At 36.3% G+C, this 25,998-nt stretch overlaps 5 protein-coding genes, 1 non-coding gene and 2 pseudogenes across 16 annotated transcripts; 1 reads left to right on the forward strand and 7 right to left on the reverse strand.

The window, feature by feature from the left end:
* Nucleotides 1–2,102: 2,102 nt before the first annotated feature.
* On the reverse strand, nucleotides 2,103–4,518 carry AT4G01960 (uncharacterized protein). 3 transcript variants are annotated; one of them, NM_116427.5, is made up of 4 exons: nucleotides 4,164–4,518; nucleotides 3,123–3,742; nucleotides 2,752–2,896; nucleotides 2,103–2,633 (listed from the first exon to the last, which is right to left on the reverse strand). In NM_116427.5, the coding sequence occupies exons 2-4, from the start codon at nucleotides 3,628–3,630 to the stop codon at nucleotides 2,576–2,578; spliced, it is 711 nt and encodes a 236-aa protein (NP_192105.1). In that variant the 5' UTR covers nucleotides 3,631–3,742; nucleotides 4,164–4,518; the 3' UTR covers nucleotides 2,103–2,575. The 3 variants fall into 3 exon arrangements, with proteins under 3 accessions (NP_192105.1, NP_001329942.1, NP_001329941.1); NM_001340348.1 differs by having other exon boundaries at nucleotides 3,909–4,518; NM_001340349.1 differs by having other exon boundaries at nucleotides 2,242–2,633; nucleotides 2,752–2,994; nucleotides 3,078–3,742; nucleotides 4,164–4,427.
* A 592-nt stretch (nucleotides 4,519–5,110) lies between these two features.
* Nucleotides 5,111–8,590, reverse strand: STS (stachyose synthase). 2 transcript variants are annotated; one of them, NM_001340350.1, is made up of 4 exons: nucleotides 6,643–8,590; nucleotides 6,367–6,544; nucleotides 5,913–6,286; nucleotides 5,111–5,840 (listed from the first exon to the last, which is right to left on the reverse strand). In NM_001340350.1, exons 1-4 carry the CDS (start codon nucleotides 8,281–8,283, stop codon nucleotides 5,262–5,264), a joined length of 2,772 nt encoding a protein of 923 aa, NP_001328930.1. In that variant the 5' UTR covers nucleotides 8,284–8,590; the 3' UTR covers nucleotides 5,111–5,261. The 2 variants fall into 2 exon arrangements, with proteins under 2 accessions (NP_001328930.1, NP_192106.3); NM_116428.5 differs by having other exon boundaries at nucleotides 6,643–8,209.
* Nucleotides 8,591–9,824: 1,234 nt separating this feature from the next.
* AT4G01975 lies at nucleotides 9,825–13,664 on the reverse strand (annotated as a pseudogene; the record flags this gene model as incomplete). The annotated part of the gene is made up of 1 exon: nucleotides 9,825–13,664.
* Nucleotides 13,665–13,977: 313 nt separating this feature from the next.
* AT4G02795 lies at nucleotides 13,978–16,770 on the reverse strand. 2 transcript variants are annotated; one of them, NR_143966.1, is made up of 3 exons: nucleotides 16,500–16,770; nucleotides 16,026–16,101; nucleotides 13,978–14,287 (listed from the first exon to the last, which is right to left on the reverse strand). It is a non-coding gene; the product is annotated as an uncharacterized misc_RNA (transcript). The 2 variants fall into 2 exon arrangements; NR_143967.1 differs by lacking the exon at nucleotides 16,500–16,770 and having other exon boundaries at nucleotides 14,046–14,287; nucleotides 16,026–16,187.
* On the reverse strand, nucleotides 14,540–15,448 carry AT4G01980 (annotated as a pseudogene; the record flags this gene model as incomplete). Its single annotated transcript has 1 exon — nucleotides 14,540–15,448.
* A 569-nt stretch (nucleotides 16,771–17,339) lies between the features above and the next one.
* On the reverse strand, nucleotides 17,340–19,442 carry AT4G01985 (uncharacterized protein). Of its 3 annotated transcripts, none has more exons than NM_001340351.1 (2): nucleotides 19,048–19,418; nucleotides 17,340–18,882 (listed from the first exon to the last, which is right to left on the reverse strand). In NM_001340351.1, exons 1-2 carry the CDS (start codon nucleotides 19,313–19,315, stop codon nucleotides 17,576–17,578), a joined length of 1,575 nt encoding a protein of 524 aa, NP_001328121.1. In that variant the 5' UTR covers nucleotides 19,316–19,418; the 3' UTR covers nucleotides 17,340–17,575. The 3 variants fall into 3 exon arrangements, with proteins under 3 accessions (NP_001328121.1, NP_001328122.1, NP_974499.1); NM_001340352.1 differs by having other exon boundaries at nucleotides 17,425–17,811; nucleotides 18,262–19,442; NM_202770.2 differs by having other exon boundaries at nucleotides 17,425–19,402.
* Nucleotides 19,443–22,314: 2,872 nt separating this feature from the next.
* On the reverse strand, nucleotides 22,315–24,109 carry AT4G01990 (Tetratricopeptide repeat (TPR)-like superfamily protein). The gene is made up of 2 exons (NM_116430.2): nucleotides 23,796–24,109; nucleotides 22,315–23,686 (listed from the first exon to the last, which is right to left on the reverse strand). Exons 1-2 carry the CDS (start codon nucleotides 24,072–24,074, stop codon nucleotides 22,457–22,459), a joined length of 1,509 nt encoding a protein of 502 aa, NP_567220.1. The 5' UTR covers nucleotides 24,075–24,109; the 3' UTR covers nucleotides 22,315–22,456.
* A 2-nt stretch (nucleotides 24,110–24,111) lies between these two features.
* AT4G01995 (beta-carotene isomerase D27) lies at nucleotides 24,112–25,961 on the forward strand. 3 transcript variants are annotated; one of them, NM_148194.4, is made up of 8 exons: nucleotides 24,112–24,383; nucleotides 24,473–24,565; nucleotides 24,690–24,794; nucleotides 24,877–24,976; nucleotides 25,066–25,157; nucleotides 25,261–25,341; nucleotides 25,443–25,511; nucleotides 25,692–25,961. In NM_148194.4, exons 1-8 carry the CDS (start codon nucleotides 24,264–24,266, stop codon nucleotides 25,806–25,808), a joined length of 777 nt encoding a protein of 258 aa, NP_680560.1. In that variant the 5' UTR covers nucleotides 24,112–24,263; the 3' UTR covers nucleotides 25,809–25,961. The 3 variants fall into 3 exon arrangements, with proteins under 3 accessions (NP_680560.1, NP_001329174.1, NP_001329173.1); NM_001340353.1 differs by having other exon boundaries at nucleotides 25,066–25,341; NM_001340354.1 differs by having other exon boundaries at nucleotides 24,214–24,565.
* Nucleotides 25,962–25,998: the final 37 nt, after the last annotated feature.

A 25,998-nucleotide genomic window follows, 5' to 3' on the forward strand; every position in this document is an offset into this window, starting at 1 on the left:
AAAAACTTTATCAAAAGCGTTACAAAAAGTTTTACTCTCAGTTTTTTGGTACAAATTTTTTATACAGTTCTTTCTAACAGCTTTGCACTATTCCGAAAAACCTAACATCTCCAGCTAACAGGTAAAAAACTTGTACAGCTTTTGATTACCAATCAGACCCATAATTTTTATTCTAAAAATATCTGTATTTCTCTCTTTTTTTTTTTTCTTTTATATTTAGAAATAACCATTTAAAGACACTCATAAAAATGATAAATATGGATGCTCTTAGGAAATAAAACAAATAAACGTTAAAAAGAAAAAACAGAGAGAATGGAGGAAAATAATAGAAAGAAACTGAAAAAAGAGTTGACTTAGAAATAGCATGGGAAAGCTTGAAGTTGAAGATGAAAAGCTTACAAAATAAATAAATTAAACTTCGACTATCGATCATTCGATCAGTTGATTTTAATGCATGATCCGCGTTAAGTGGATGTAACAACATGCAATGTACGTACATTGCTTTTTCATATATAATTAAGGTTGTACCTTGACAAAAAAAAATTGAACAACTTAGTTTTTGTCTTTTTGGAATATGAAAAAATTTCACAACATGGGTGAAATTTAATTCAATTTTTGTATTTTCTTTCATATGTCCATAGTCCTTATCCAGTATCAAAAGTTCAAAACCACCCCAAAAAGAAGAACAACAATAATAGATGTATTGAAAACGACGATCGAGAGATGCTACATATACGGATGAGAATTAAAGAGATACACATACGAAGTATTCAATGCGAATGCAACCGAGGTGGCGAGGTGATACGATTTAAATTGAACTAAGTCGATTTGAATCCAAATAAAATTTAGTTTGGTTTATGAGATTTTAATTTAGTTTTTCAACCAAAAAAACTGAAAAGCTAGAGTAATTAATATAGGGCCAATTAATATATGCTAGAGAAGAAAATCTAGTTTTTTTTTTTCATTTTTTAATTAAGAGTTGTTTTGTGGACTCTGCTATAAATATGAATGAAGAAATGAATGTCGGACTATCAAAAAAGTCCAACCTAAAATCAGGGTGAAAATTTTCATCATACTGTATATGTTTTGCAATTGGGTGTTTAATACTCCATAGTCCATATGTTTATATTTAGCTGTCTAAGGTTTTGACTTTTGACACAAAAATTAATAAATCAATTTATTTTCTGTTTTTATTTTATTTTATTTTAAATATGTTTAATTATCTATTTAAAGACAATTTAACCAATGAAACAACAAACTGCAGAATTTTAAAAATCAAAAACAATAAAATAATAAGAAATTTTGCTTTGAAATTTGAAAACAACAAAGAAATTGAAACATTATTTTTTGGCTTAAAGAACAATTAGTAAAAATAAAGGGAGTATGTTTCATCAAAAAATGGGCAAAACTCTTTTTGCTTCTATGTTTTTTTTTTTTTGGCCATATGATTAAATCATTAGATTTCTATCTTGTAGCACTAAACTTTTGTCCGTTTCTAATGAAATATTTACTTTTTTAGCAAAAAAATATAGATATTTACATTCTTATTCGAGTAGTTGGTAATACTTCGTTGGTACGTTTGCTCTCATCTTTCGAGTTCTTTTTTTTAACAAAAATATAACAACAAATTTTTATCCTTTTTCCATTTTAAATGTACAATTTAACATTTTACTTTTACAGAATTACTGACCTTACACTTTTTCTAATTATCAAACATCAATTAACGGATAATTTGATACAAAAACTTCATACACAACTGCATTTTATCCTATGTAAATTATATTTTTTATATATTCTTTATCATTTGGCTTATTTGAGTCTATCTAAATATTAGTTAGAAAAAAAAAAACAATTTGTTTAAACGGAGAGAAAAGAAACGTGGTTAATTGTGAAGGCGCCGTTAAACGACTGCTAATGCTATCTTTTTCATTATTGTCATAAAAACTAACTTATCAGGAAAGATTAGTATTTTCATCAATTAAAAACAAAATTTTCATGAGTAAATACTTGAATTTTTTTTATCCGTAACAAGAAAATTATTCATTAACTATCGTTTTCTTCATAAGCTTTATGAAATAGACATAACGAAGAAAAAACTAAGCTCGGATCTTTGATTAGTCACATAATATCACAAACCTATCTTGATATTCTTTTGCTTATAATGTTGATTTTCTTTGCCTTTAAAACATGAAAGATCAATCAAAGATGTGATGTGAGCATCATCATCATTATCAATCATCAATAATCATTATCTTTTCCCTTAATTTCTTCAGATAATGATGCCTATAAAAAGCATGAAACAATCAATGAAAGCCTAGCCATCATCATCAATCACCATCAGCATCATTGTTTAGGTCATAAGAGTCAGTCGCTGTACAAACCTAACCTCGAAGCTAAGGACAAAAAAATGAGCAGATTCATCCATAAGAATATTTACAAGAAGAGTAACAGAGAGACAAACATGTGAACACAAACAGATCAAAGGAACAATAGAGTGATGTCAAGAATTTACGAACAAACAAAAACATAAGTAGTGTTTTTGGTTACATTTTACAAGAATCCAAAGAGAAGAAACTCATCTGGTAACTTCTCTTGTGTTTTCTTCATTGTCTGCACCTGAGACTCTCTTATACCTGAAATTTTACACACAACAACATCAGTAAGACGAAATTGCTCTGTTTATATCTGTATAGAAGAAACTGTTCTCTCTGCTCCGTGCAGCGTAATGGAAAGGAGGAAGATTTATCTCACCTGAAAGAAGTAGTAGGGCTGGGATCGATTCTCTCACGAGGAGCAAACTCATTGTAGAACTGAACAGAGACCATACGGTTATTAGCTGAATTATTTGGTGCAGGTGAATTGTCAGAATTCAAACTCGCATTGCTTGTGAAGAACCCTGCAAAAGAGAAAGACAATTCAGGGAGCTTTATGAAACAACAGGAGCTTTGATCATTTAACAAGCGCGAGCAAACACATAGAACCTAAAAGAAAGACCTAATAGAACATCTGACCAAAGATCTTCAAAGCTTTGAACATTTAACAAGCGCGAGCAAACACATAGAAACTAAAAGAAAGACCTAATAGAACATTTGACCAAAGATCTTGATTCCAATGGTGATTACCTTGAAAGATTAAGAAGACGAAGAATATAACCGTCACTATCATGGCGAAAATGCTACTGCAGGGAGACGAGGACTTTGCTGCTTTCAATCTTCTGAGTGTTTTCATCCGTTCAATCCGAGCACGCTTTCTCATAGCAAGCTCCGTGATTTCCCTCATCAACTTCTGGTCATTAGCACTCAGTAACGGACCTTTTGGAGGCCTCGGTGGCTTTGAAGGTTTTCTCGTCTTCTTAAACTTATCATTATCAAACTTCATATCCGAAAGATCCAAACTTTGACTGCTTCTTTCTCTCCGCTTTCCCTCTCCCATTAAAGGGTCTACTAGATCATCAGCACTCTTTTCAGACCCATCAAAACTCAAACGTCCACTCCAAACATGATTCAAAACATTCTCTGAATCCCCTTCCGCTGAAACAAGATTCGTCGTTATCTCTTGTGTCTCATTGAATCTACCATCTTCAATATCTACATCAAGATCTTCTTCTTCTCCTGAAACAATTTGATCCATCCCGCACAACACACAAAAGCTGATCAAACCCTTAAATTTCCCCTGAAATAATAATCCTCTACAGAAGCTTCCTCAACTCAAAAGACTTGCTCTTTTAACTCCTTGCGTCCTCCTAACATATGCACAAGATAATAATACCAAATACGATTAACATAACAACAAAACTGCAAAGAAACATAAACAAATTTTGTTACCCACAAATGCTAACATAAATAGCTAAAACCCTAACATCACCAAATCACCTAAGCCTTTTGAAAACACCAAACAACCAGTGATACCTTAAAATCATATTTCGTAAATCCTCTAATTTCTGGAACAAGCTAAACGAGAAAAAGCTTCGAACTTTATTTATATTTTCTCCAATTCAAAGAACGAATGCAACATAAATATACCTATTTATGAAACCCAGAATCTAGAAAGAAGACCTCTAATACATCAAAGATTTCAACTTTATAACGAAAGTCGAGAAGGAAACAGAGAAATTCTTCAGACAACAAACAAACAACCCCAGAAGAAACCTTTAAAAAACTCACGAATTCAAGCATAATAGCTGGTAATGTCGAAAACCCTTGATGCTGTGATGTACGAGGAAGACAAAAAGAAAGAACTTTGAATCCAATTTTGGGAAAGGAAAGAGAGAGAGAGAGAGTGACCAACCCAAAATTAGGGTTCATAAAGGTCAAAAATTTTGATTTTTCTTTTCTCTTTTGTTCGTGTCCCGATTAAATCTGGTTTTTTTTAATACTAAAAATAAAGAAACACAACACACAAGAATGTCTTTTGGATTGTAATGTCGCCGAAAACAAATTGAAAATTGGTCTTCTTTTTATTATTGTTTTTCTTTTTTCAATGGAGTTTTTAATTAAGTTTATAATTAGCTAATCAAAACAGAGAAAGGAAAAAAGAAGAAAAATTAGGATATTAAAACACCAATGTACCAGTTAATTATTTGTTTTAAAGTTAACCACTATAAATGGATAAAGCTTCTTTTATTTTTCTATCCATGATTTATTTTATAGAACTCGAATAAATCTTGTTCTTTTTTCACTGGGCAATATGATCATGTTAAAGACACATGTATTCATATAGGTTAGACACATGTATACATGTATGTATTATACAAAAAATTAGCCGTTACGGTCCCATTGCCTTGTCTAGAAATCAACATCATGGGTCATTCCTTCATTAACATTCACTATGATCCAAACAGAAACAAACAAAGTTCTTTTTAACTTTTGGCAAAAGTGATTCTTGTATACACATACACACACACAAAAAAAAACAGCAACTTTCTAAAGAGTAATACTCAATTGTACAAATACAACTATTGGTAAAAATTACGCATAACTCGAACCAATCTGACCAATGATGTTGGACCAAACCTATTAAAGTTTACTTTCGTTAGAATAATTTTTAATAAATTGACCAATGATGTTGACCTTTTTAATATAATTTAAAAGATATTTGACTAAATCTCAAATTTAACCGACAAAGAAAATCCATTTGATATTAAAATTTGTTTGAGAAGTCTCCAAATTGAAAAGTAAAACACCAAACAGAAATTGACAACCCAACTTCTGATAACAAAATGCAAGAAAAGGAAAACGAAAAACAAAAATCCAAACAAATTATTAAAAGGTGAAAGACAGATGAGAGATGCCACCAGATTCTTCAACCCAAGGAACAAAGAAACTGAGTTTACCAGTTTCTTCTTCCCACTTAAACTCAGCTTCCTTGTCGTTCAAGTAACACTTCACCGGAGCTGAACTCGAATACGCCATGAATCTTCCTTCGCCTTTCACGTCCACTCTTATGCTGTTATCACCAGTAACCTTCATGTCTTGGACTGTTCCGACGCAGTTGAACATGTTGATCAACCCTAGAGGTGCGAATCTAACCCCTGAACTTACAAGTTCCGTGACTGGCACGAAACTCAACAGGTCAAACGCGGATGGCTCAAGGGTTATCTTCATCGCTTCTGATTTCGAGTTCATGAAAAGGATTTCTTCAGATTGTTGCTTGTAAACCAAGTAATCTCCAGTGTAGGTCACCTGAGAGCCTGCAGCTTCTGGATTCTGATCCCATTCAATGTCCGAGACATGAACTGTTCCCGAAACTGTCGTGTAACATTCTTTGTATCCTTTGAACCTATGCTCCTCTGGGCTCCACCCAGCACCTTGACAGTTAAATGTTCCAATCACTCCTCCAAACTGCAACAAATCATATGGGGTTTTAATAAAGTTCTGATCTCTAAACGATGAATTTGATTTAAAACTGATTACCTTGTTGAAGTTGAAGATCTTGAGGATTGACTCTTTGTCAAACAAAGGGTTCTTGAAGAGCGAATCTCTAGTGGGAAGAGCATAGTGGACACACCTTGGGATGGTACCATCAAAGAAAGCAAGTTTCTTGATGAGATCAAAGTTATGTGAGGCTTTGCCAAGATGGTCACTGAGATAGACAGGCCCACCGCAAATGGCTCGAGATGCGGCGTGGTACTCGGCACAGACATGGTCTGATTGGAACATGTCCCAATCTGGTTGAATCATTTGACCCATCCAAATACTGTTGTAAGAACAGTGAATCATGTGAACTCCTTGTAGCCAATATACTCCTTGTGGGTCACCATATGGGTCTTGCCACCAAAAATCATCACCTGAGCAAAATTCAAAACTTTTGTTAATGCTCAAACACTAGTGGAATCAAAAGAAACGGCTTTAGCTTTATATATATTACCAACTCTGCCAATAGAGATTTGCTTTGTGGCAAGGAAGAAGAACTCATTGCACTGTTGCATACTCGCAATGACATCAGTTCCATTAAAATTCTTGATCATGGATTCGGTCAGACCATCGTAGTAAGCTTTAGCAAGCTCCACTCGTCCTCCATGTTCTTCTGCTAGTGACTCCAAGGTCTAAAACCAAACACAGACACACAACATTAACAACAACTCCTATATGTAAAGAAAAGCCAGAGTATCTAAGACAGAGTAAGAGTAATGTAACAACTTACTTGGAAAACATCAATCTTGGCTCCTGTAACACCAACACTAGCAAGATAAGAGTGCATCGAGTCGTAGAATTCATGAGCTTTAGAAGGATGAACAAGACCAATCCCAGCTTCTACAACCTTGTCGACTGCGAGATCAGCCATCGTAGCGCCTAGACTAGGTGAAAGCTCAAAAGGAGCAACCTTGGCCTTCAAATCCATCATGGTTTCAGGCCTAACACCATTCCAAGCACCACAAAGAGCATGCCACACATATATATCATCTAAACTCTTAAACCTTAACCTCAAATCCTTTGTGAAAGCCGCCATACCTGAGCCAGAAACATCATCAGAACCCAAAGACTCTTCTTTCTCAACCTCATCAAACATTGCATTGAGTTCTTCACTCAAAATCTTGATCTTTTCATCAAGTTCGGTCAGATCTTGTTCCCCAGACTCCTTAACCAACTTCCGTCTCAATATAATCGCCTGAATTCGCTCGGTCGCTTTGTAGATAAGCATCTTCGGCTTGAGAGGATTGAAGTGAGATGCATCAGATGTTATAAAGGATCCACCTTTATAGTTTCTAAACTTCTTACACTCCTTGAAGCTGGTAAGCCTCGCAGTCATTTGCTCCCCACCAAGAACAAGATTCTCAGCGTCTTTGTCTAGCTCATCACCATCAAAGTTAATACTTTGCCATCCATCATCAATGATGACAAACTTCGGACACACCCCACCATCTTCAAACTCCTTAACTCCAGTCCAAATGGTTGCAGGATCAACGGTCAAGTAGCAAGCATCCCAAGTGCACCATCCAAACTTATCGACGATTTTCGGAAGCTTCTTCTCTTCTAGAAGCTTGAAAGTGTTCATATGAACACGAAGTGCACTAAAAGCCTCTTTCATGAGGTTATAGGGGTTGTCACAAATGTGAATGTAGGCAATGGATTTGAAAGATGACTCTTTTACTTTAGTTGAGCCACTCTCTGCACAAATCAAGACATTACCTTTCTCACCAGGAGTAAGTGAAGCCCTAAAAGCTCCTTCAATGGTTGGTATGATGGCCACGTAGGAATCGATCTCAGGAATCTTTAGCATCACCCACTGAGTCTCGGCTTGAAGATCCGACCCTGATTTCCCGATCCAAGCCGTCGACCACCACATTTTGAACCGGAAAAGACTGAGAAACTCTCTGTCTTCGAATCTTCCCAAGGAGTTTGTGAGACGATCAGAGGGTGATTCTTTGGTGAATCCGAGAAACCCTCCTTTGTGAGCGTTGGCTTGAACTCGGAGGAGGATTGGGAGAGGAGCATCAGTGGATATGGAGTGAGATGAGAATGGTGTGAAAGTTACGTTTTGAGGAACATCAAAGAGGATTGGAGTAGAGTCTTTGGCACAGAGAGACCCTTCGGATAGGTTAAATGAGTTTGGCTGCAAGATTGGCTTAGTTATTGGAACAAAAAGAGGTTTGGATTCGATTACATCGTTGATTGATGACAGAGATTCGTGAAGTGGAGCCATGAGAGAACAGAGGAAGTTTGAAAAACAGAGGAAATGAAAACAGAGGATGGTAGGTGATGAAAATGCTTTCTTTTGCTTTCTATATATATACAGAGAAAATGGATAAAAGTAATTATAACGGAAGATCCTCCGAGTTTCCATACTTCATATTTCGTATTATCTAATTACATTTATTGATTACCTAATCTTCTTTGTGTATTAATGAGATTTTTACTTGCATAGGGAGATGATTTCAATGTAATAAATACGGATAATATATATATGATTGTCGTAATTAGGGAAACTGATATATCTTTGTACGAAATACTATAATCGAAGGATCTTCCGTAAATGGTAAATACAAACTTTCTATGAAACTTTCGAGTTTCGACGACGAAAAGATGGAAGAAAAAAGAAGTTGGTGTATGATGTTCTTGCAAGATCAAGAAACTACTAAAGAAAAAGAAACTTTAGAATAATATTATAGTTTTTTGAGTCAGTAATATTAAGAAACAAAATGTCATATTATTCACACGTAGCTTATTCATGTCTACGTGCATGTAATGTAATGCTACTTGGCAAACTATGATGCTACAATGAGACAAATGATCGTTGTTATTTTAATTTTATTTTTGTCATCAAGAGGATTATTTTATTAAATTACACATACAGTGATCGTTATTATAGAGTATATTGAGCAATTGGATTTTGAATATATATCCTGCAGAAAAAGTAATATATTTGCGGAGATCTACTCAGATATCTACTTATTATTGTTTGTATCCGTTATGGAAAATTAGATATCGTACAGACTTATTGGGATGATTATTGGATAAGACAGAATATTTATAGTACTTATTATGGGTGTGATTGGTAGCATAGTTAGTTAACAACTTACCATAGATTTAATTTAGCTTATGGTCAACTAAATAATGTTTTCAATCATGAATTAAGTTATGTCTTTTTGTTATTTTAAATCAATCCAAAAAAGATTGTATGTCTTTTTTGTGATACTCAAAAAAATTAAAAAAAATCTTGTATTAAATCCTAATGGGTTTACCCATTAACCACACATTATAACTAACCCATAATCGCATTGTTTTCATTGCTTTAATTAAACAAATGTGTTGTAAAACTCAACCCTAATCCGCTAATAAACTAGGGTTAATTCATGGTTAGATATAGTAGACAAACTCGTTTACTTGAATTTCTTCCTTACAGTTGTTTTGATATGAGATGATGTACTACCTTGAACACCCTTATGGATTTATAATGGGCCTTACTCAACCAAGTCCAATACATGTCCATTATTAAGCTTGTTATCTTATATTAGACTTGTATTAAACAAAATCAAAGTTTGATGGACTGGGCCGATCTCAAGATTCTCAACAGCCCATCAAGAATACAATGTGTACACGGGTAAAAGGGCCTATTTTAACTATGACTATGTGGACGGTGATTTTTCCTATTCATACAATGAGTGTTTATTTTAACAGTTAACAAAATTCAAATTTACTACATATACTAGTTACTAAGTTCCAAAACCAACATTAACTTAAACGGACGTTAGTCAAACCGTTAAAATAGCTTAGTCGGACGACAAAGCAGCATTTCATAACCACTATGTGGAATAGTGTTTGACAAAACAACGTCGTTTTGCATTGAGTTCGTCCATCCTAACAATCATCTTTTTATTCATCTTTTCTCAGTGACCTTGTGTTTCTCGTCATCAATTACGGATTTCGAAGACCTCATGGATAATCTCATAAGAGGTTTGCATGAGAGATGTAGATGATGAGAATCTGTAGTTATGAGAACATCGAGGACTGCTGAAAATCCTGTAAGGGGTAAGTGTGACATCTCACTTTTTGGAGAGATAGAAATCGGTTGTGTTATGTCTGCAACTTTAAATTTGTAATGTGTTTATATTTTTCTAAATTTTAGGATTGGAGTCATACATTTAAATGGCTTGATATGTCAATGGTCGAAGAAATTAAGGACTTGATTGAGAAAGTCGATAACATTGAAGGAGCTTCAATCACATTGCAAAAAGGCTTCAATGTTTGTGAATTTGAGATTGATACTCTTGCAATGGAGTTGCGTGTGTGTGAGGCTGTGGTTGACAAGGAGATCCGAGAGTGCAAAATGCAGCTAAAGATCTTGAAGAACTCTGATAATTAGCTTTGGTGATTATCATGTTTTTCTTGACTAAATATTGAGTTTGTGAGCTAGAATCAGTAGAATTATGTATGTTGTAATGTTTGAGGTTCAAGAAGATGAATGTGTGTAAGTGTATGAGACTAAATAGTATTTGTATGTTTTAGAATTGTGTTTTTATACGAGAGTTTAAAAGCAACAGGCTAAGTAGTTCTATTTGTATTTGTATGTTGAATGAAAAAATTGTCATATGAAAGTGAAAGTAACAGAAACAAATCGTCATTAACAGAAAAATGGTCATAATCAAGGGTAACATATCGCCGAAAGAACAAGAGACCATAAGATTGTGTTACATGTCGCCAAAAAACACACCACCGCATTGAAAATCCGAAAAGTAAAATGTCCTAAACTGCATCATAATTTATGTTCAAGCTACAAAAACCAACAAAATTTGGTAATAAATAACTGAAAACAAAAATGAGATTGAGGAAAGGAGAAAGAGAAACTTGAAATCTGATATTAGTCTTGTGTTGCTTGACTTGCATGGTCCTTCTCCATCTCCCATTGTGTTTGATGTCTTCTTCTTCTTCGTTGGTGGCAAATATTTCTCCACTCCTATTATTGGGCATTTGGAAGCCCTGGGTCCAGCCATACTACATCTACGACAATGCATTACCCTCCTTTTCCTACTAACCTTTTTCTTCTTCGTAGGAGAGTCATGCCTCCCTTTCTTCCTCTTTGGTTTTGGCTTTCTACCTTTTATGTTTTTCATATGTTCTACCAAATTCCGAGGTGGGAATATTACTTCACCAGATTTATTCCAGAAACACATACCATTGACTTGATTTATTGAGTCGCTGTAAATTTGGTGTTGCCTTGAATTGAGAAGCCAACTGGAGATGTAATCTTCATAATTAAGCTTATTATCTATGATGATACGTAAGACATGGCGACATGGCACTCTATTTCATTTCCCTTTTCAGACAAACACAAGTTTTTAATCTCATGTTCGCTGAATAAGAGGCACCAGATTCACGAACTTTTTTTCTGATCCCGGAACGACCTTGGAACAACCTTACAGAAATTAAGCTTTTCCCTCTCCATCTCTATCATCTCAACTATTTTAGATGGTAGTTTTCCTAAATGGTTATCTGTCTTGGTTTTTCTCATTTTAATACGCACCATGGTTCTTCTCCTTATCGTCTCCAGCATCTCAACCATTGGGATATACCTTGTAGGATCTATGACATTGTTGAATGATTCAGATATTTTGTTTTGCACATCTACACAAAAAGAGGTTGGTGTGAAAAACGCAAGGCTACAATTCTTGGGATTCTTCTCCATGATGGCTGCATAAAAACGCATGTCATAGATCTTAAGTCTTAAGCAACTCCAAATTTTAGCATCATACTAAGTTTTGGTGTAACCTTCTGTTACTTGCCAAAACAGCTTCTTTAAAACCTTGATGAGGAAACATCTTCTTCAAGTTCCCATAGATATGCCTAGCACACATCCTATGTTCAACATGAGGTAATACGATTTCCACAGCATTAAGCAAGCCCTGAAAGTTAACAACTTATGGTTAGTAAATCCGCAGCATTATACTTTTCAATAAACTAACACAATGGAGATTGAAGATGATATATCGTTTGTCTATCAGATTTTTTTTAAATTATTTTTATGGTTTTTAACCAAACTAAATTTAAACCAAAATCTTAGTAAAAATTAAAACCAAATGGGATTTTCTACAAATTTATAACCAAAACAAACCGTTTAGTTCGATTTGCTACAGTTTGGTATTTTCGTTTTTGGATTTTTTGCTCATCCCTACTCTCAAAGGGTTCTCTTCATATTTTATTAATTAAATTTCAAAAAAAAAAGATAAGAGAGCTCTGTGTTTTTTTCTGATTTTTTGTACTCCAATGGTAGGTTCTTTGAGTGGAGTTCTCTCGAAAAAAAATATTAATATAAAATTATTTTATTAATTTCATACAACTTAATAATTATTTTAAAGCATAAAATATTAAACATACATTATTTTGAAATATTTTAAAATATATGTGGAAAAAAACAGAATGACGATCAGTTGTTCTGTTGATTGTTGCGAAACTTTTTCCATATATGCTCTACCAAATCACTTTTCAATTGCAGATGCATCTCTCGATCACGAACTTTATTTCGAATGCCAATAAAATCTCTGACATTTGTAGGCATACCTGTAGAATACGATAAATCGACTTGTGAAGTTCGGTTTGCTTCAACGTGTATGAATTCCTCAACATCAAATTGAGTATACCCATCTCGTTCGTCTTCAACAATCATATTGTGCAATATGATACATGCCCGCATAATATTTCCTATTTTTTCCTTATCCCAAATAAGAGCTGGGTTTTTAATAATGTGAAACCGAGCTTACAATACTCCAAATGCACGCTCGACATCTTTACGAACGGCTTCTTGATATGATGCAAATAAAGATGATTTTCGACCTTGTGGAAGTCGAATAGATTGTATAAAAGTCGCCCATTTCGGTTATATACCATCTGTGAGATAGTAAGCCAAATTATACTCTCGTCCGTTGACCTCATAACGCACATTTGGAGCTCGACCTTGTAAAATTTCATCAAAAACTGGTGATCGATCAAGAATATTGATATCGTTTAAGGTACCTAGAGGTCCAAAAAACGCGTGTCATATCCAGAGATCTTGTGATGCGACTGCCTCTAAAACAATAGTTGGTTTTCCAGAGCCTCGCGTATACTGGCCTTTCCAAGAGGTGGGGCAATTCTTCCACTCCCAATGCATACAGTCGATGCTTCCAATCATCCCTGAAAATCCGCGAATCTCTCTAATATCGAGCAACCTTTGTAGATCTGCTTGTGTAGGTGTTCTTAGATATTCATCACCAAACAAAGAAATAATTCCTTCGGTAAAATTCTCTAAGCATGAAAGAGCAGTGGTTTCACCGATGCGGAGGTATTCGTCAAGTGAATCGGCCGCACAACCATATGCAAGTAGACGAATCGTTGTCGTACATTTTTGTATAGGAGAGTGCCCTAACCTTCCTATAGCATCTCTTCGATATTGAAAGAACAGAAATTCACTTGAAAGTCGATCAACAATACGCATGAACAAGGATTTGTTCATTCGAAATCGGCGTCGAAAAACATGAGGTGGGAATCTTGGATTATCACTAAAATAATCGTTGAATAAGAGGGTGTGTCCTTCTTCTCGTTTTCTCTCAATAAAGGCTCGTTTCCGTGTTTTTTTTGTGCCTCATCGCCATTAGCCAAATCAACAAACATATTATCGAATTGTTGATCTAGTAATTGGTCAAAACTTTGTTCCATGGCATCATCGAAAGGAGTACGGGATGAAGAAGCCATATTGTTTGATGTAGTATAAAATAAAAATAAGCAAAGAAGTTTAAAGATTGTAAATAAGAAGAAGATTGTGTATTGTTGATGTTCTTGAGGTAGTAGTTTAAATGAGAAGAAGAAGATTGTGAATAAGAAGAAGATTGTGGATTGTTGGTGTTCTTGAGGTAGTAGTTTAAATGAGAAGAAGAATATTGTGAATAAGAAGAAGATTGTGGATTGTTGATGTTCTTGAGGTAGTAGTTTAAATGAGAAGAATAGGTTTGTGAATAAGAAGAAGATTGTAAATAAGAAGAATAGGTTTGTGAATAAGAAAAAGATTGTGAATTGAAATGAAGAACATCAATTATATATAGGATCAGAACCAAAAAAAGAGAACAACAACTTGTGATCGAATATACATGACCATACAAAGCTAAAATAAGACAACTTGTGGTCCAAATACAAAGTTAAATAAAAGACAAGGTGTGTAAGAAAATACAAAGCTAAAAAGATACATGTGGTGGAAACATACAAAGCTAAAAAAAAGACAACAAAGCAAACGAATCATATGTCTCTTTTGGCATCAAGTGGAACATGAGTTGCAAGTTACGTGTCTTTGTCTATCTTTGTCTCCAACCGGTGATGATAAACTGCAAAAGTTAACAACAAAGTCTTGTGACATATAAGGCCAAATATGACTTGTGACATAAGATAATAGACAAAACAATATCATAAGAAGCATTAAAGCAATATCATACATAACATTAAGACAATATCATACATAAGCAAAGTGATTTGCAATAAAAACAGACAAAGCAAATTAAACATGCCATTGTTGTGACATTGAAACAAATCTTAGAAGTACTTAGAAAGAAATTAAACATTTTAAAGAGGTTCGGTACTTATGAAAACAACTCCTCAATTAGCTTCTTCTTAAGAACCAAGTCACACTCTGAAAGAGGTTCGGTTCTTGAAAGAAGACTTTCAAGCATTTGGTTTTTGCTTTGCTTATCCTTACGATCCCAATCTCTTTCCTTAAGATCCCACAAAGAAGTCAAGTGTTCAACTGAATTCACTTCTTCTCCTTTAACTGTTGGTGTCTTCTTAGCTTTTGCTTTCGCAGCCTTCACACCCGGAGGCCGACGCATTACATCATCATCTTCAAGATCAATAGGTTGTGAACTTGCAGCTTGAGTACCAACTCGAACCTTCCTTCTTTTCGCAATTCCTTTCCCTTTAGGAGCATTAGATATTAACCACTTTTGGTCATGTCGCAGCAGCCTCCATGCATGATCTAGACTGAACTTCTTTTTCATATCATTTTCAAAGAGCTCATTTGCAAAGAGCATGACATCATTCTCGGTTTGCCCACTTGCTTTTTGGTTTGTGGTTGTGGCATAACAGCCCACAAACTTCATGACTAGCTCATTCATCTTTGCCCATCTTTGCTTACATTGAGCCGACGCCCTCTTTGGAACACCGTCAAGGTCTGGATTTGCTGCAACATAAGAAGCAATCCTCTTCCAAAAAGCTGGAGCTTTTTGCTCATTTCCGACCACGGGGTCTTTGCTAGTGTTTAACCAGGCACTAATGAGTACTATATCCTCTTTAGCTGCCCATTTCTTTCTTGCAATGGCCACCCTAGAAGCATAACGTTCCTCATGACTTTCTTGACAACGTTGAGTTCCAAAAACGGGAATTTCTGAGGATCCAACCTCATATTGATTGGTCTCATTGTTGTGGCTTTCTTGTTGACTGTGCAACAAGTCCATAAAACCGGAAGCTTGAGAAAATGGATTGTAAGAATCCATTTTCAAGTTGCTTTGGATGTTTAGAGTAGAAAGAAGGGTAGCTATGTGTTTAAAGAAGAGAAAAGTTAACTGAGAAGCTATGTGTTTAAGGAATAGAATGGTTTAAGTTAGTAACTTTGGATGTTTGGGTTATATATAAACTGCTTCGACATTAATAATTTCAGTTAAGGCAAAAAGATTTTTAAAAGCAAAAGTTATGGTTATTAGTCGTAATCAACTTCAAGCACACTATTATGGTTATTAGTTGAAATCAACTTCAAGCAAACATTTATCACTGTCTAAAGCTCACATTTATCACTATCAAAAGCTTTATCATTTGTCAAAAACCATTTATCACAGTGAAAACCTATGTAACGTCTATCCACCAAAAAATAACAATCAATGCTATATAACAATTAATCAAGTACATATTTACTTTCAATCAAACATTTATCACTGTCTAAAGCTCACATTTATCACTATCAAAAGCTTTATCATTTCTCAAAAACCATTTATCACAGTGAAAAGCTATGTAACGTCTATCCACCAAAAAAATAACAATCAATGCTATATAACAATCAATCAAGTACATATTTACCTTCATTGAAGTGCATAGACGAATTCCTTTACAGTTTCTCCTTAACTCACAACCACTTGCTTATCCGCCATTAACACTCACCAAAAGCATAGAGAAAAAAAACAACAATTAGCATTTACAGTTAACTTTCCAATTTGATTCAATCACAGAAACAGATATTAAACAACAAAGTTTACATTTACTAAACCCAATCAATCACATCTACATATACATTAAAAAGAAAATCAAACTATCGAACGATCTATTACCATACAAATCTATACAACATGTCTCCAAAACGATCTATGACCATACAAAACTATAGAAAATGCTTCAAGATATATCAAAAAATACCCTAATCTTGCTACAAACGAAGAACCCTAATTTTTAAAAACAGAACCCTAAATTTTCTTCAATTCCAAAACCCTAATTTTTTTGATTAAACCACCAAATACAACATCTAATCACGTAATAAAGATTAGAATTGATTCATACCTAATTTGGGGAAGGCGTCGGCGATAACTCTCCGAATCCAATTTGCTATTTTTCGATTTAAGCAAACTTCCGCCGATGTGAACATCGTTTGTTGCCTTGATGAATCCATCGTTGAAAGTCTCAGATAACATAGCGAAATACAAACAATCACCGGCGTTAATTGTTCTGGTTTTTCAAAGATTGAGCAATTTTTCTTTTGTCAATGTCGCGAAGAGAAAGATAAGGAGAGAGAGAAAAGAATTTGTTCGGGCAAAACAAAGGAAATGAAATCAATCATTTTTATTTTTTCTTTTGTTTAAAGAAGATAACCAATGAATGTATGCCACGTGTTCGCCTCTCTCATTCCCTCATAAACTCTCTCCATAGAAACGTTTCTCTAGTTTTTCTTTCAGTTTGATTAAATTTTAATCAAAATAATCGAAATTTGAATTAAATTTTAAACATTTTAATCGAAATTTCAACATAACCCAGCGTTGGAAATGACCTTAGTCTTTAGGGTGTCTTTACCAATGATGTTTTGAAATGTAGTTTGGCCATCCCAAATATTGAACATGAGAGTTCTTGAGTATTGTTATAAATTTATATCTGATGAAAGAAATGAAGAAAACAATTGTTTTTCCCTCCTACGTTATTTTACATTTTGATAGTATTTAACTAATATAAGAAATTTAAGATTTAATTACATTATCATGTAAAAAGCAAGTAATTTGTCGGAATCCATTAAAAATCTGTTGGTTATTTTGTTGACGAAAATTACCCACAACCAATCCTCTGCTATTTGCGATCGAATTAGTGATGGTTACCTCATTTCTTGAAACATGAGAAATAATTAAAAAGCAAGGAAAATGGACATCAATATATTGTCATTGATTTGAAGTATATTTTTTTCATCATTAGTTATATCAATCTCTCTTTTACTGTTTATCAATCTATGGAAATAGTTTTATTCATTATTATATACTAGTACAAGGAAAATATGATAAAAGTTATAGCAACGAGTGTGCATGCAAGTCACTATAAAGAGGCAACGTGCATGGAGCACTAAATTGTTAACAGTACACACTGCCGTTTTATATTTAGCGTCGTCGGTTTCCCACGCCACCGCCACCAGCAGCTCCTCCTCCTGTACTACCCCCGGCTCCAACTCCTACACCAACATTTGCTCCGCCTCCAACACCCCCACCAGCTCCTCCTCCGGCTCCTGCTCCGCCACTAGCTCCACCACTACCACGTCCCGCTCCACCAACACCTCCGCCAACTGCACCACCAACGGCTCCTCTAACACCACCACCAACACCTCCGCCGACTCCACCTCCTACACCACCCCCAGCACCGCCTCCTATACCCCCTCCTCCACCAACTCCTACACCTCCTCCCGCTCCAACACTACCACCAGTTCCGCCACCAGCTCCACCACTACCACGTCCCCCTCCACCAACACTGCCGCCTCCACCTCCTCCAACAGCGCCACCAACGGCTCCTCCAACAGCACCACCCACACCTCCGCCGACTCCACCTCCTACACCACCACCAACACCGCCTCCCGCTCCAACACTACCACCAGCTCCCCCAGCGCCTCCAACTCCGCCACTAGCTCCACCACTAGCTCCACCACTAGCTCCACCACTAGCTCCGCCACTAGCTCCACCACTAGCTCCGCCACTACCACGTCCTCCTCCACCAACACTGCCGCCTCCACCTCCGCCAACAGCGCCACCAACGGCTCCTCCAACAGCACCACCCACACCTCCGCCGACTCCACCTCCTACACCACCACCAACACCGCCTCCTACACCTCCTCCCGCTCCAACACTACCGCCAGCTCCGCCACTAGCTCCACCACTAGCTCCGCCACTAGCTCCACCACTACCACGTCCCCCTCCACCAACACTGCCGCCTCCACCTCCTCCAACAGCGCCACCAACTGCTCCTCCAACAGCACCACCCACACTTCCGCCGACTCCACCTCCTACACCACCACCAACACCGCCTCCTAAACCTCCTCCCGCTCCAACATTACCGCCAGCTCCGCCACTGGCTCCAACTCCACCACTACCACGTCCCCCTCCACCAACACTACCACCTCCACTTCCACCAGCTCCTCCTCCAACGCCAACACCACCACTAGCTCCGCCACTACCACGTCCTCCGGCACCAACAGTGCCACCACCACCACTAGCTCCGCCACTACCACGTCCTCCGGCACCAACAGTGCCACCACCACCACTACCAATTCCTCCTCCGGCTCCTACGCTTCCACCAGCTCCTCCTCCGGCTCCTACACCACCACCAACTCCTCCTCCAGCTCCACCACCACTTTTACCGCCACGGCCTTTTCCACCTCCACCAACTCCTCCTGATGCACCACCTCCAATGGCACCGCCTGCCCCACCACCAATTCCTCCCCCGGCTCCTACGCTTCCACCAGCTCCTCCTCCGGCTCCTACACCACCACCAACTCCTCCTCCAGCTCCGCCACCACCTTTACGGCCACGGCCTTTTCCACCTCCACCAGCTCCTCCTGATGCACCACCTCCAATGGCACCGCCTGCTCCACCACCAACTCCTCCCCCAGCTCCAACACCACCACTACCGCCTATACCTCCTCCTCCACCTCCTCCACCTCCGACTCCAATGCCACCGCTAGCACCACCTCCGGCACCTGCACCAACACCAACACTTCCTCTTCCATGTTTATGACGTCGGCTTCTGGCAATATCATGACCAGTACCTGACAATTTTCCCAAGACTTGCGTCGACAACAACAACACCACCACACACGCCACTACCCAACCCCTTCTCACGAATTTTCCCATATTTACTCTTATTCTGATCTCTTTCTTTCTTTAAAATACACACACAAGCTCACTCAGACAAATAGATAGATTCCCAAACAATGTAAGCTCGATCAGTACTAGCTATTAGTTGATTACGTTACCTTGGCAAGAAACCCTATTTATAGCCAAAACCAATCAACAGGCACACACATACGTGTCCTCTACTCACAGGTTCCTGAAAAAGATGAAAGCCCACTCAAGAATCTTAAATCTCGAAGACGCGTCCAGACTCCTTGGTCGACATGAATACGTAACATTAGTCTTCTCTAAGCACTAAGAAATTTGCTAAAGCTGATAATAATGATCACTTATAAGAAAACTCATGCACTCTTACTATATTCATAATTCATGTAATAGTTGTTTTGCTTAGTGGAATATAATACGTGCCTCTTTTCATCTCTCGCCATACGCACTTTCATAAAGCATTGTGCTATTTTTAGTGCCGTTTTTTGGATATTTATCTTTCGCAAAGGTCAAAAGGATTTTACTTACTAATCACAAACGCGTGGCACGCAAGGTTCTCACATTACAATTAAACTGCGTTTTTAAGACGTAAGTTTTCATAATGAAATATATTTAAGACGAAATTATTAAATTTACCAGAGTTTAATAAATTATTGACATACGAAGTCACCAAGATTATCTAAAAATTTATAAAGATAAGTTGGAAAATATACACTTTTTCTACAAATAATTTGTAAAGTATATAGTTTTTTTAGAATTATGAGAAATAAACACTTTTCTCTTTCCTCTCTAATATAACTTTTTGTCTAATAGAGATTTTAGTAAATGACTTATATAACATTTTGTTATTTTGTTATTTAGTAAGATAAAGACAAAACTCAAGTCAAATCCTACTTTTTATTTTTACTTAAATATTTTTACTTTATTTGATGATATTTCTTTATAAAAATTTATCACATAATCATATTAGTTTTTAAAATTTTTATGTGAATTTAAGAAGTCTAATTTTGCTATTTCAAAAATATGTAGCAATTTTTATTTAAACTCAGCCGACGATGTACGTGATATTGTTAAAATTGGTCTACTAATGGTAACAATAACGTAAAAATTAATATAATTACTGATGTAGAAAATGATACACTGAGTATAACAGTGTACAAAATGATGTCCATAGATGATGAAAAATATGGTGTACATAATCGTACACCTTTAAAAATCTATGAGACAGTGTACTAACATTGGTGTACGAGATGATGTACACCACTAATTGAAATAATGATTTATACATTCTCTATAAGTGTACACCAAGTTTTGTACACTTTGTCTACCAATCTTGTATGTTATCATTTAAAAGTTGTATATATCATTCTATCCACCAATCGTCATTATAGTTTCAATCATTTTGTACACCATTAAGAGTAACTTAATTATGTACACCATCATGTACACCATTATATTGAATAATAATATTTGGTTTATACTATCATTATGTTTGTAAAATATTAAAAATAATATTACTTATATTAATAAGTATAAGAGAAGTCGGTGATGATTTATGAAATATCGGTGTACACACTTGTACACCAACGAATAATGGTTAGTGTACAAAACGATGTTTTAAATGTTTGTGCATTATAATGATGACAGATAAATAGTGTAAAAGTCAATGTAATTTTTTAGAAAAAAGAATATTTCTTTTTTTTTAAGTATTTAAGAATACTAAAATAAAAAAATAAAAAGATAAAGACAAACAAAATAAAGTAAAAATGGTTCCTCGTATAATTTTTATTCTCTCTCAAGATAAAAGGTATTTTACTATTTGATATGTATTTTGTCTTTTAGTCTATTAGACAAATTTTCTATCTCACAAAAAGCAAAAAAGTGTCTATCTCTCTAATTTTAAAAAAAAAATTACCTACTTTACAAATTATTTTTGAAAAAGTGTCTACTTTGCCAATAAACCCCTAATTATCTAAAACAAAAAAAAAGTTTTGGGATTAGTTTAAGACGAAGAAAACGATATTTCTTTAGTTATAGTTTTTTTTTTCTTAGATGGATTTCATCATATGTTTGGGACAAGAAATTACGTTGCAATTTTTCATAACAGATTTATTTGAATGAATGTGTAGCAAATTTGAGATATTTGGGCTTGCGATGGATTTTGTTTCAAAATAATAGATTTTTGGTAGTAGCCATACTTCGGAAATGTAACAAGTTTTTCTCTTAATTAAAATTCGATTATTACAAGGGGGTTTATTCCCCCTTTGGGACGGAAATGCATTTTTTAGATAACAATGGACTAAAGGCTGGCTCTAGAGGCAATCAGTTGCTCCATTTCCACAAATTTTTGCAAAATTCTTCTGCTTCATCTACGTCTTTAGCTTCTCAAAGTGAATAAATTAGCTCTGAGCTCCAAGTCCAATCGATTTCCTTCTTGTTATGCCTGGAAAAGACAGTTTAAACTTGATAAGATAGGTTGCATTGCTAACTTGATAAGCCTGGCCTTCTGCAGCAAGTCCCAAACTCGCTGAACCGCGGTAGCATCAGATAGTTCAGCATATGAGCTATTGAGAAAACCATAGCAATCAGATTTGGAAAACAACGGCGTGTACTTTTTAATGTAGTAAACCGTATGTTATTATTGGGCCGACTTCATGTGTTAACCTTATTCGGGCCTTGGAAACCTTGGGCCAACGTCATGTGTTAACCTAGTTCGGGCCTTGAGAATCTTGATTTCAACTCTATTAATTGTTAAAGATAGATGTTCTTGATTCCAACATTATCATGGAGTTTATATTGCCGAATTCATGATGAGCCTTCTTTTGATTTGAGTCCCCCCAAACTCAGATAAACGTCAGTAACATTTGAGATTCCAGCATATGAGCGAGCAATTATGTTTGCAAAAGTTCATTGTTCTCGTATATTTCTTATTCATTTCCATTAAAACAGCTTTAGTTAGAATGATTTTAGCGACCATCACATAGATTCTCCTTCATGTACGTTTAAGTTCTTTTTCGTTTTATGTATCTCTATGTACACACGTTTTATGCATATAGATCTAAGGCAAACTATAACGAGAACATGAGTCCGAACAAAATGCTTCAAATGCTTAGTTTTACAGAACATTCACTTATCATTACTAAGCTTTAGGATGAATCAAGGGCAAATCTTGCTAAGCAAACATTCTTGCTCTTCGTCTACCAGGATCCCTTGTTCTTCCAATCTCTTTTTCATATCCGGACAAGCTTTCCCTGCAGCGAGGTAAGTCTTCATAAGAAGAGTGTAAGTTTCAGAACTGAGGGGACTCCATTTCGTCAAGGTTTTGCAGAATTCTTCTGCTCCATCAACGTCTTTGGCTTCCTCAAAGTGAAGAAAGAACGAACTGATCAGCTCTGAGCTCCAAGTCCAGTTCTTGTCTTGATCCAAAACCGCCGCTTCAAAATGCTTCAGAGCCAAATCTGCCTGATCGTTCTTCAACAGGTGCATCATCAAAAGCTGCCTTGCCTTTGAGAATTGACCTTTACACTTTTTCATGGCGCCGTTGAAAACAGCCTCAGCTTCTTCGTACATGTTCTGCTTTAAGTAGCTGCTAATCGCTACATTCGCCATCCGCATATCGTAAGTCCAGCATGTCGATTCCCATTCTGCAAAGACTTTCTTGACTCCATCAATGTCATCGAGTTTACTCAGTGCTCGAAGCATTGTAAGATAGCTTGAATTGTTGACATTAGGGTATCTTTTCTTAAGCAAATCCCAAACTCGATAAACCTCAGAAGCATTTGCAATTCCAGTATACAAGTTAATGAGAAAATGATAACAATCACGTACGTCAGGATTCATATTGTTCTCCAGAGATTTCAACGCCTCTTCTGCTTTACCGTAGAGACCGACTTTAATATAAATTGCTGCAAGATTAGCAAATGTATTCCAAGAGAAAATACCTTCACCTTCTGCTTTCATTTCATCAAGAACCTTCTCTACTCCATCTAAATCCTTTAAACTTCCACAGCTTTGTATCCACATGGAGTAAGTAATATCACAAGGAGTAATACTCTTCTCTTTCATCGCAACAACCAATGCAGGCACCTTCTCTGGTTGACCTAGCCCCATATACATAGCCATCAGGTTATTAAACGGCAAAGAATTACTCACATGATTGAGATCAACCATATTTTCAAAATGAGCCTTTGCTTTAACTTCCTCCTTTTCCACACAGTAACAGTTCAATAAGGAACCATAAGTGGACTGATTCTTAATAGAATCGTCTAAACTGTTGAAGTAGGTCTCAGCCGCCTCTAAGCCTTTACTCTTTGCAATTAGATTCAAACGAATCGCGTGATCGCTGCCAGTAAACGCTATTTCCTTTCTTTCCATCCACTCAAAGATCTACACATAATTCAGAAAAACTCAAACACTATACACATTTAAGCTTCCTATACAATAAGCCTCTAACAATGGTGGCTAAAATCAATTCCAAAGGAAAGAGGAGACAAACCTCGAGAGCGCGTTGAGGTTGACGAAACTTGCGAAGATCCTTTGCGTAGCGAATGAGGTCGTGTTTTTTGACAGGTACGCCTTCCATGACGAACTGATTTAGCGTTTCCTCCATTTTCCCTCCTCCCCTCGTGCCAAGGCTTGAGAGTTTCTTGTATATTGACCGATGCTTTTTCGCCTTCGTCGGAACAGAAGCAGCAGCCTCGCCGCTAATCTCCGCCGTAGCAGTAGCGAGCGTTGCACAGAACCTCCTCGCGAGCCGTGAAACGGAATGCATCATCAGATTTACGGATTTTGAATTTTTTTCTGAGTCTCACTCGAATCTATGATTTTGCTAGGGTTTAAAAGGCTTTTAGAAAATAAGAAGTCGAACTTCATGTCGTTTTTATATAACTAAAAACGACATATAGTTTATTTTTGTAATCGTCTCTCTTTTGTTATTGGAGCAGAAAAACTTGTAAGGCCAGAAATGGCTGTTCTTATCCAGGTTCTTCTTCCTCCTCCGACGACTATCGTCTTCTCCAACTCATTTTCTACAAAGTTAATACTCACGCGTCGTCTTCGTTGCCGTATCTCTAATTCGTCAGAGGTGGTTCCAATTTGATTTTTTTTTTTTAAATCTCAATTCGAGCAATTTTGTACATATATGAAATGTGTGATTTTGAATTTGATTCTCAGGTTAAATCAGATGAAGGAGCTCCGAAGTTGGAGTATAAGCCAGGACCTCTCGACGATTTCTTCATGCAATCGTTCCGGAACAAATTGGTCGAGGTGAGTTGTGAAATCGATTTTTTTTTTCTGGTTTCTTCATGAATTTTAGTGTTTTGATTTGGAGTGGTAATTAGGTTTTAACATTAGTCTAATGATCTTCTTTATGTTCAAGTATGTGTAACAGGAAGTCGGGTCGGATTCAGAGAAACCCGGGTACGTTGGACTTATTGAGTTGGTTAAGCTTCTCTTGTTGAAAGGTCGTACTAGGTCGGAGACAAGTGATGCTGCGGTACATTTCTCATTGAGAAGTTATATTTATAGACACTTTAGGTTAAAGTTCTGAGTTTTTGGTTCTTTTTTGGTTGATACAGGTTCGAATACTGAAATCGTTGTTTCCTCCGCTAATTTTAGAGCTTTACAAGCTTCTCATTGCTCCTATAGCACAAGGAAAATTAGCTGCTTTGATGGTTGGTGAGTTCTTTTGATTCTTCAATCTTCCATGTCAATGAAAAGTTGTCAAAATATTGGTAACAATTAGTGTTTTTTGTTTCCCATTGAAGCAAGAGTTACTGTACTTACATGTCAATGGCTCATGGGACCGAGCAAAGTAAACATCATCGATCTTCCTAATGGAGAATCTTGGGATAGCGGGGTAATGATGATACTGGAACTATGCATCTGTTTCGATATGATTTGTTTTGTCAGTTATTTTTCTATCCTTTGATAACGAAGAGGAGTTTGATGAATCCAAGTAGGTTTTCGTGGAGAAATGTCAGTATCTAGAAGAAAGCAAGTGTGTAGGAGTATGCATTAATACATGTAAACTACCAACTCAGGTATTCTTCTGCAATTTAACAAGCCAATCAACCGATTATTACTGTAACAAGACATGAATTTGATTAATCCCTGAAAATGTGGATTTCGTTTTTTTTTCCAGACATTCTTTAAAGACTACATGGGAGTTCCTTTGGTGATGGAACCAAACTTCAAAGATTATAGTTGCCAGGTACATCTTGCTTGCCCCTTCTCTAAACAATAGACATATCAACTCTAAGTTCATGGATTTACTTATCGTCATTCATCAACTGGTATTAATCAAAATTAACATGTTGATGTTTTTGAATGTTCCCATTTCTATTAGCATCTTCTTTGGCCAGTTATTAACTTCATGTTTGAATCATAACAGTTCAAATTCGGAGTAGCTCCACCGGAGGATGATGGCAATGTTAATGAACCATGTTTTGAGACATGCTCAATCGCTGGCCGCCGGAAATTAAAATCCGGGGAGTGTCCTTTAGCGTAAATATATCGTTTTTATGTCCATACACTGACATTTTACGTTGTGTAATAACTTGTGTATATCAACATTCTAGCTTTGATTACGAAAGAAAACACAAAATTTCTTTAACTAAGATCTAATCCAATTTTTATGAATATCAAAGGGTATTATAAGAAATGTTGTACATGTGAGGTTTTACATTACGGTGTGAAAA

The sequence above is a fragment of the Arabidopsis thaliana genome, chromosome 4 (assembly GCF_000001735.4).
Source record: "Arabidopsis thaliana chromosome 4, partial sequence".
Classification (NCBI taxonomy): domain Eukaryota; kingdom Viridiplantae; phylum Streptophyta; class Magnoliopsida; order Brassicales; family Brassicaceae; genus Arabidopsis; species Arabidopsis thaliana.

Bases quoted from the DNA above. Each gene is read 5' to 3' on its own strand.
- AT4G01990 (NM_116430.2), bottom strand. From the start codon at position 24,074: ATGATGCATTCCGTTTCACGGCTCGCGAGGAGGTTCTGTGCAACGCTC. The intron at 23,687-23,795 runs GTTTGTCTCCTC...AATTATGTGTAG, and splicing joins AACCTCAACGCGCTCTCGAG to ATCTTTGAGTGGATGGAAAG.
- AT4G01995 (NM_148194.4), top strand. From the start codon at position 24,264: ATGGCTGTTCTTATCCAGGTTCTTCTTCCTCCTCCGACGACTATCGTC. The intron at 24,566-24,689 runs GTGAGTTGTGAA...TATGTGTAACAG, and splicing joins TCCGGAACAAATTGGTCGAG to GAAGTCGGGTCGGATTCAGA. The intron at 24,795-24,876 runs GTACATTTCTCA...TGGTTGATACAG, and splicing joins CGGAGACAAGTGATGCTGCG to GTTCGAATACTGAAATCGTT.
- STS (NM_001340350.1), bottom strand. From the start codon at position 8,283: ATGGAAACTCGGAGGATCTTCCGTTATAATTACTTTTATCCATTTTCT. The intron at 6,287-6,366 runs GTAATATATATA...AATTTTGCTCAG, and splicing joins AATCTCTATTGGCAGAGTTG to GTGATGATTTTTGGTGGCAA. The intron at 5,841-5,912 runs GTAATCAGTTTT...GATTTGTTGCAG, and splicing joins AGATCTTCAACTTCAACAAG to TTTGGAGGAGTGATTGGAAC.
- AT4G01985 (NM_202770.2), bottom strand. From the start codon at position 19,315: ATGGGAAAATTCGTGAGAAGGGGTTGGGTAGTGGCGTGTGTGGTGGTG.
- AT4G01960 (NM_116427.5), bottom strand. From the start codon at position 3,630: ATGGATCAAATTGTTTCAGGAGAAGAAGAAGATCTTGATGTAGATATT. The intron at 2,897-3,122 runs GTAATCACCATT...TCTCTTTTGCAG, and splicing joins CGTCTTCTTAATCTTTCAAG to GGTTCTTCACAAGCAATGCG. The intron at 2,634-2,751 runs GTGAGATAAATC...GTAAAATTTCAG, and splicing joins AGCCCTACTACTTCTTTCAG to GTATAAGAGAGTCTCAGGTG.